Source organism: Papaver somniferum, chromosome 5 (assembly GCF_003573695.1).
Source record: "Papaver somniferum cultivar HN1 chromosome 5, ASM357369v1, whole genome shotgun sequence".
Lineage (NCBI taxonomy): Eukaryota > Viridiplantae > Streptophyta > Magnoliopsida > Ranunculales > Papaveraceae > Papaver > Papaver somniferum.
Window position 1 is genome coordinate 101,758,679 of NC_039362.1, and position 8,857 is coordinate 101,767,535.

Sequence of the window (8,857 nt, forward strand, 5' to 3'; positions counted from 1 at the left end):
TTGTTGGCATTCTTCTTTGCAAATGTTCATCATTATACTAAGGTCATACGACTTGTCTCAGTAGATATAATGGCAGATACTATGAGTGACTAGGATAGTCAGTCTTCACATACGCATTGATGAAGTTTCCCATTGATGTTGTCTTCAGCCTTCAATCCTCAAAATCGATTGGTGAATTTCGACACACAACTACCATGCTTTATTCCTAGTTCGAGACTGATTTTAGTGTACTATAAATCAAGACATAGTTTTGGTCCATTAAAATAGAGAACAAGATTGACATACCAAAACTTGTGATTTTGATGTAGCGATGCTCTAACAGTTCTCACTAAAATCTTACCTCGGGTGTACATCTACAAAAGTATATTTACCATCATAGAAATTGTTCTAAAGAATGAGCACATGTTATGATAGATAAAGAGGTGGAACAAAAAAGAGATCAAATATTTGTTACTAACCTTTAATGAAGTTCTCGATAGATGTCTTCATGTAGTCTTCAATCTCTGGTCTTCAAGAATACCTTTCGTTCCATATTTAGCTACTTGAACATAATCTAGTCCGAAACACACTTTAGTAAATGTGTTTTGGCGTTTAATTTGGCATACCAATGGCAGGGGATTCGGCCAGAAATGCTCAAACAAGTATTGCATGTCCTCTTTATTTTGATGTAAGAAACTCATAAAAAATTGTGCTGCATAATTTGCATACTGCACATACTACTCATCTTGACGGGGGACTCAAAAGAAAACAAAGCAATCTTTTTTTTCTTCTAAGAAACTCGAAAATTGTGATGCATAAACTTGTGCACTACATGTATTACTCGTCCTAATGGAAAAAAATCTAAAAATAAAGCACCGCATGACAATCCGAGGCATCAAAAGGAAACTCCAACATTTAAGAAGTGATCTTTTACTCAGAAAAGCATGTATATTATATCCCGGCTCACTTGTTGAAAATCAGCTCATTCTACATTCTCGAATCTAATGCGACATTTTTTCCCAAAATTGATTAGCAAAATTTAACATGTATGTAAAAAGTAACTAGCTTTCAAAAATTTAGAATCCGATATAAATATGAATATATACACTCCAAATTAATACATACTTCATTAAACAATTGTGTTCCCAACTTCCTAAAACACCAGAATCTGTTAATGTTACTGAAGGTACAATGAAGAGCACATAATTTCAAGAATCTATTGAAAGAAATTAACACCCTAATTTTTTCCTTCTAAAATAATCAAGACCTCATGACAGTTCAGCTATCACTCTTTCGCATTTCTCTTCCAGGATCTTTACGGCTTCAGTGAATAACTCTTCTGGAGGCAATGCCCCAGAGGATTCGATAGTGACTGCAGTCCAAAGTTTGGCACACATGTTAAGTTTTTAGACAATGGTAAAAAAATTCAGGCCGGTGGAAGCAAGAATGTGCCCAGTAACATAAATTATTATTATATAAGCAGAATAACAAAAAACAGAGTAACCATATCCATTTTATAGCATGCTTCAAAAAAAATATATCCATTTTATCCATCAAAATCAAACAAAGTCACCACTGAAAATATCAGCATAAAATACCACTGAACAAAGTTATTAATACCGAGTCACGTTGTTGGAATCCTCATACGAACAAGAAATTATCTGGTTCACATGGCATAGGACAACCATCTTTTCTCAAAGTCATACTCATATAGGTAGGCTATGCAGTCAGCGCTACCGCATACAAACAAAAAACAGTGATATTTACTGTATACACATTTTCAAAGATACGATAGGCAGTCTAGAGGTAATTTAAGCAGTCTAGACACTAGAGGTAATTTGATTATCAAATCACAGAACAACTTACAGATGAAATGATCTTTAACACGTCTTAGCGACACGCGTTTCTCCCAGTTTTCCTCTCTAATGCATTCCCTACAGAGTGTACAAGACCGTGGTCGTGCTACAGTAGCCTTCTTTTTACCTGCTTGAGAAAATTAAAGAATAAAGAAACATGTAAGCATCTTAAGTTACAGGAGTTGTACTTCCAGAAAAACCAGGTACTACAATAAATTGTTAGTAACAACACTACTTGAGGATTTCAAATAAAAAGAAAAGATATAGCACACATGATGTACTGTTCCCGTTTAGTTCTAGTGTTCTACATATAACTAATAAACGAATACAATAAACAGTAATGCTGAGTAAAAATACAACCTAAGAAGTTAGTTTTTGACTTGATTGGTTTTTTCTCCTCTCCTTAACTGTTTCATATCTCAGAAGTACTTCTACTTCTCTAAGAACCTAAAGCACTTATTCTGGTTGGCAAACATATTTTAGCAGATTGCTTACCCTTGCCTAGATCTTCAATGTCAAATACTTTAGCAGGACACTTTTTGACAAGCTCCTCTGCCAATTCATCTTCGATATCTTGCAATAACACAACCTGTTAACAGTAAATAATTAATGCTTTAAACTTTCTCTCAGCAACTTTCAATCTGATACTATACTGGAACCAAACGTTTTGTTTCTCACCTCAGGTAGCATCCTATACCAAGCTGTAGAAACTGGAGACCACTTCGCATGAGTTTTACCCATGCCCTTAACAGCATGAGCTTCAAGCTCAATTTCCTGCAAAAATACACAAACTTACAGGTTTCTACATGTGGGAAAAAGGAAACTATAAAGAAACTGAACAAAGTGAAAACACCATTGGAGGAACCACTTGAATGGTAGCCTGGAAAATCACATCGAGGTTCTATTCTAGTACCCAAAAAATAGGCAGGGCTGACTTTATTAGCATCGGTTAGTAAGCTTTCAAACAAGAATACATGTGACTATTGAAGAGTTCGAGTAGCAAATATGGCACTGACAGTTTCGCTTTTCATTGCCGATACTGGACAAAAATCGCCAACTGAGCCTTAGTTTGTCAAGCTAAGAACTTGGCACCAAAAGTAGCTGATAGACCACTTTACATTGTACTGAAATCGTGAAGCTACCACCAATATAATGTGGATTCATATAGATAACACTACTTGGCAAGGACCTGAAAAGGCATGAAAGGCGTGGGATTTACCTGGCCAGGACCAAGCTTAGAAATAATAATATCCGGATGTTTAGGCACAATTGGATTATTTGCAAACTGTGGCATGGAGTCTTGGTTGCAGGAGAAGTTAGTATATGTGTTCTGTGGGGAAGTTTCCGGAGTTGAGTCTGGTCCTGAAGGTTTTTCAACCTTAAATTCACTCCCGCCGGGTAGCCACTTCAGTTGATCAGATTTCACTGTACCATGGATTAACATTTCATCATGTGAGGAAAGGATAATAAAATAAAGTTGCAAGGTAAAAAACAATTCGACCAATAAGGTGGCTAAAAAACACTACCTGGAAGACGAGGTTCGCCTCGTTTACATTTAGCATGCAATTTGAATACTATGGTATTCTTTTCGTTCTTTTCGTTTGGATTATCATTTTCTACAAAGTAAAAAGGCAGTCATGTTACTAATATTAGAAGCAGCGAGAGTAAGACAGCTCACTAGTAACACAACTGAATCAAACCTGATGTATATTCAAAGAGCCTGGGGTCAGCCTTGATTGGAATCAGGCCCAACCTATGTGCGAGCACTTCATCTTGCACTAGTGTTGTACTGTTTTTAATAAGGACTTTCTCAATGGCCATCGTTGGAACCTACAAGAGAAAATTTGTCACGACTAAATAAAAGACATAAGCAACCCAGATGCAACAAGGACTTTCTCAATGGCCTTTGTTGGAACCTACAGGAGAAAATTTGTTATGACTAATAAAAGACATAAGCAACTTAGATGCAACATAGAGAGCTAACCTTTGATCCTCACTAGTGCAAGCAATTAAAATTGATTGGATGAGATAAAGTTATCAGCGATTCCCTTTTATATATCGACGCACAAAGTACCATATTGGCCCAAATAGCTAGCTTACAATATGAAGCATGGTTTCCTACTTTGAGGTGAAATCCTACTGAAACTAATTGATCATCATGATGTTACTCATTATCTTAACTATATATTATTACATATAGGCAACAAGTTATGACATTTTGTTGCATAAACTAGTTACGTAAACATACCTCTGATATGAGGATTCTCCGAAATGCGTTAGCTATCGAAGGATCAATACCAATCATGTCAAACTCCATGTCATCCTCAGTGAGGCGAACCACTGTAACTCTAAAATTCTTGCGGAACTGGTCTAAGCATAGACTATTATCAACACCAACAGAGGTGTAAGCACCAGCCGATTGGACATTTTCCGTCTTTAAGCACCCAAAAAACCACCCATCCATCAAAACAAAAAATCAGAAACACAACCACCAAATAAATTTAAAAATCTAGCTGCATACAAGTTAAGTTCAATCAAGTCCTGGAGGAAGCACATACATGTGTAGGAGCATCTTTATCACAAGAAACACGAGTTCGCTGAAGTTCCAAGTGAGGGGGAAGCTGCCCCATGGGTACATCCGGCATGTTCAAAGCTGAAACCTTTGGCATAATTTGAGTATTGGGTTCCAAACTTTTACACTTGTTCCTCCCACTGCAAGAAAAAGAAACATATGTTTTCAAGACACTAAAATTTCTAAGAGGCATATCGACAAACACATAGCTATCCTATTTCTTAAGATTTAAAACATAAATAAATCCAATCAACCCAATACTCAGTACACTGAAAACTTAAACATTCGATGAGTAATACCATAGTAAAATCATTCTAAAAGGGTACCTAGAATCGAATATATTTAAACTGACAGCAAGTAGTAGCTCTGAAGTACAAAAATTACTGCACCAGAGGAGAAAATAGTACAGAAGACGAAACCTTTATTAGTTAGAGTATCAAAAGAATGGGATCCGACAAGATTAGAAGGAGGAGGGTTGCATCTAATGTTTATTAGAAGAAAGAGGAGGGTTGCAGCTAAGGTTTACCAGAAGAATAATGGCTAGGTTTGGTAGAATCTGAAGAAGAACATAAACCCTTGCACAATTTAATTCAACCCTTTTCCTTTTATTTGTGTTGCCTCTTAATGGGCCTGGATTTGGACTTAAATTGGAACTACATCCCTGACTCGAAGTCTCCAACAATGACAAGGAAAATTTATTGGATGGTCCTAAGCCCATAAAGTTATTTGTTATAGGGTCCAACCAGATTCTAGGGTTATTAGGGGTCCAAAGTTATTTAAAACATGGAAAAGACATGTTTGTCCTTCTACCAAACGTGTGAACCCTCTTCTCTCCACGATCCATTTTTGTACTTCACCCCTAACACCACCTTCCAAAACAAAACCGTGTCTCATTTTGTTTTATCTTCTCCTTATTCTTCTCATCAGAAAAATTAGAGAAAACAAAATCAAACTCCATTCATTCGAGAGAAGTTTATGTGATTCAATCAAAGAATCACAAAAACTAAAAATAAAATCGGAAAAACCTAAATTCTTATTTCAAAAACAGAAAAACCAAATATGAAAAGTAATAATTGATTTTCAGATCTAGATCGGAAAAAAAATCATGAAAACAAGAAGAATTAGTTGAAAGATTCAAGAAGAAGAGGTAATAGGGGAAGATAATATTACTCGTAGGTCAGAAGTAATAGAAGAAGGTGGTTTTGAAGAATAATCAAGACGAAAAACCAAATCCGTCAACAAAAAAGCCAACAAAGGAGTACCTACAACAAAGAAGAAGGGTCAGTTTGGAGACCTGGAAATGGGATAACATATCCTAGAATAGGTTATCTTAATTTAATTTAAGATAACCTGGACACTGGTCAGTTTAAGTGATGTTTGTCTGAAATTCTATTCTATCCTGGGTTAACTCAAATTGTGTTTATTTGAAACACTATCCAGTAGTAGGTTAATACGAATGATGTTTGTTTCAAACTCCAGAGTTCAATATACAATATATAAACCAACATCGGCATTTTAAACAAAAATAAAACGGTAAAAAATTCCTTAAAAATTTCAAAAGAATTCGAAAAAAATAAAACGGTAGAAATTTCAAAACAAGAATTCGAAAAAAATAAATAAAAGAATCTTAAAACAGCAATATGAAACAAGAATTCAATAAAAAATATAAAAATATCTTAAAATAGAAATATCAAAATAAGAATATGATAAAAATTAATAATAAAAAACTAGATGGTACGGCGGCAACGTTGATAATTATTCCACATTGCGTCTGCAATTGAAGTACGAAGTTTTGAAGCTAAATCTCGCTCTTTATTTCTCCCGAGTCTAGCACCTTCGTTATTGTCTTTCGGTACCTCATGATCGGTTTCTTATACAGGTACAACACCTCCATCATCAAGAAACAAATCATTTATACACTCTCTACGAATGTGGTTATGGATGATGCAACATGCTAGCACAATTTTCACTTGTGATTCATATGGATATTGATGTTGTACTTGCAAAATAGTGAATCGCCTTTTCAGTATTCCAAGAACACGTTCAACTACATTCTGTAATGATGAGTGTCGAAGATTAAATAATTCTTTGACATCTTTTGGGCGATTTCCCCCGTATTCCTTCAAGTGATAACGAACACCGTGATATGGAGTAATAAAACTTGGGGTAAGATCGAATCCTGCATCTCCAAGATAATATTTTCCTACACAAATAAAAATTTAAGATTATACTATCTCAATTATAAAGGCAAAAGAAATATTTAAATAAAAAAATATGATGTATATCATACCTTCTGGTACTAAATATAAATATGCTTCTAAGAGTACCATAAAATTAATTTTAAATTAGAAATAACAATGAAAATCATGTACCTTAAAATATGGATAAAATCTCGGGTTTTCTCTTATCTCATCAGGGGTACTAGGCCCTGCTGGCTGTAAAAAATCATCTCAAGTTGAACAATAGCATCCAAGACAGCGTTAAAGTGTCGACTGATTGTCTCTCCTGAATGTTGAAAACGTTCTTGGAGTATTCTATTACGTTCATTATGACCAATGGCAAGCATAAATATTGCCACCTTCTCCTCAACTCTAACTCCCTTGATGTATCGGAGCAACTGTTTTTCTTGTAACAATTCACATAATAACAAGAAGATGTGCTTTTCCGTTCGAAAACTGTATTGACATCACGCATTATGTCCATTTAGAATTTCATCTACATGAGATGAGCCACTGAGAATTGAATCATGACACACAGTCTTCTCCACAAATTATTGATAATAACATCCTATCAGTGATGTTGTAGCTGCTGCGACAACTACTATGGCATCCTCATCATCTTCGGAACTAGCCATAAATAAAATCCAAACCGAGTCTGGTGTAAATTCAAGATAACAGACGCATTCACTAAAAAAAGTGACAAAATAGGATGCATATATAGAAACAAATAAACTGATCTAATGAATACTAAAATTCATGAAGCATTCTAAAATTGAAAAATAAACCAATAAACACATTTCTCTGTATCTGCAAATGGTGATCTTATGGATACTAAACATTTAACTATTCCCTACATAAAATGAACGGAGGTGTTGGGAATTTGTTAACAGTCATTCACTCTTCTCATACGACCATATAAATATTCCCTACATAAAAAATCAGTCATCTTTCTAATTAAGTGAACTGCCAAACACAAAAGCACACAAAAAATTTCATTTTAATGCAATTGACACGATGAGTGCTACTGACTAGCTTAAACATCCACTAAACTTAAGATTTTTCATCAGCAGAACTATGATTTATACGTTGGTTGCAGATATATTAATAAGTATTGATGATGAACCCATATATAAGTAACTCATTCAACTTTTTACTAATCTTAAAGAGCCAAAAGTTGTTGTCTCTACTTACAAGCAGATGAACCTTATGCATGTTGTAGACTATTATGTACCATTTTCATTATCCATATCCTCAAATGTTAATCTAAAAGATACTAACTTGTCCTGTTGATCATTCTCCACTCCAGTATACCCTATTGACATAGTAATAAACTCATCTTCCATATTAACATACTCATCAGAACATATTTTTCTTCATAACTAAAAAATAAAAAGACAACTGAAATTTTCCTTTGGGGAATTTTACCAAACAATTACGGTACTGATCATGCTTTCGAATTTTCAATCAATTTGTGGCACAGTAACATCAATATCTATACCATTCTCAACAAGTAAATCATGAATAGCAATGAACACATAGCAACTATCAAAAAATAATCAAAAAAAATTTTTGAATAGATAATTGTTTTGAATAGAGGGAGAGAGATAGAGTATACCTTGTGCAAAAGAGGAAGATGATGAAGAACTTCTGCAAACTGTAAAAAAACAAAAAAAGAACTAATCAATTCCGCGAAGAAAAGCTTATTTATAATCATAACAATTTTTATTTTTGGTACCTGATTTTTATGGAGAATGAAATGGGAAGGTTAAAGAAGTATGTAGAAAACAAACGTATTTATAAACCCTTCGAGGGTTTAGTGGGTTTAGTAGTGGAGTTTTGTTGCATTATTCCTGGATGGGAAATTGGGAGAACGAGCTTATGAGAGGATGCCGTAAACCTGCTTTTTTGGTGTTCGAAAATCACGGGAGGTTTTGATATCCCTTTTCACGGTTGGAATATGTATGTCACAAACACAAAATAACCGTATTTATAAGGATAACCCAACCTAGGTTGGGTTATCCAGGTTCCCAAACTCGCCCGAAAGGTACTAAAATGTGTTCAATCTAAGTTTCTTTGTAATTTCTGTTTATGATCCACCAATACATATTTCGCATACTGGTCAAATCATGAGAAATTTACATGCAACTTGTTATTTTGGGTTTCAGAGACAACGATCCATCGGTACATATCTGTTATACTGTTATTTGAAAAAAAAATCATTATGCTACTTG

At 34.6% G+C, this 8,857-nt stretch overlaps 1 protein-coding gene across 3 annotated transcripts; it reads right to left on the reverse strand.

Annotated features, from left to right (window-relative positions):
* Positions 1–1,026: 1,026 nt before the first annotated feature.
* Positions 1,027–5,002, reverse strand: LOC113282326 (DNA-directed RNA polymerases I and III subunit RPAC1-like). Of its 3 annotated transcripts, XM_026531307.1 has the most exons (11): positions 4,934–4,978; positions 4,734–4,790; positions 4,394–4,547; positions 4,084–4,269; positions 3,536–3,665; positions 3,362–3,451; positions 3,055–3,260; positions 2,514–2,609; positions 2,331–2,424; positions 1,846–1,962; positions 1,027–1,351 (listed from the first exon to the last, which is right to left on the reverse strand). In XM_026531307.1, exons 3-11 carry the CDS (start codon positions 4,502–4,504, stop codon positions 1,248–1,250), a joined length of 1,134 nt encoding a protein of 377 aa, XP_026387092.1. In that variant the 5' UTR covers positions 4,505–4,547; positions 4,734–4,790; positions 4,934–4,978; the 3' UTR covers positions 1,027–1,247. The 3 variants fall into 3 exon arrangements, with proteins under 3 accessions (XP_026387092.1, XP_026387093.1, XP_026387091.1); XM_026531308.1 differs by lacking the exon at positions 4,734–4,790 and having other exon boundaries at positions 4,934–5,002; XM_026531306.1 differs by lacking the exon at positions 4,734–4,790 and having other exon boundaries at positions 4,827–4,989.
* Between the last annotated feature and the right edge of the window lie 3,855 nt (positions 5,003–8,857).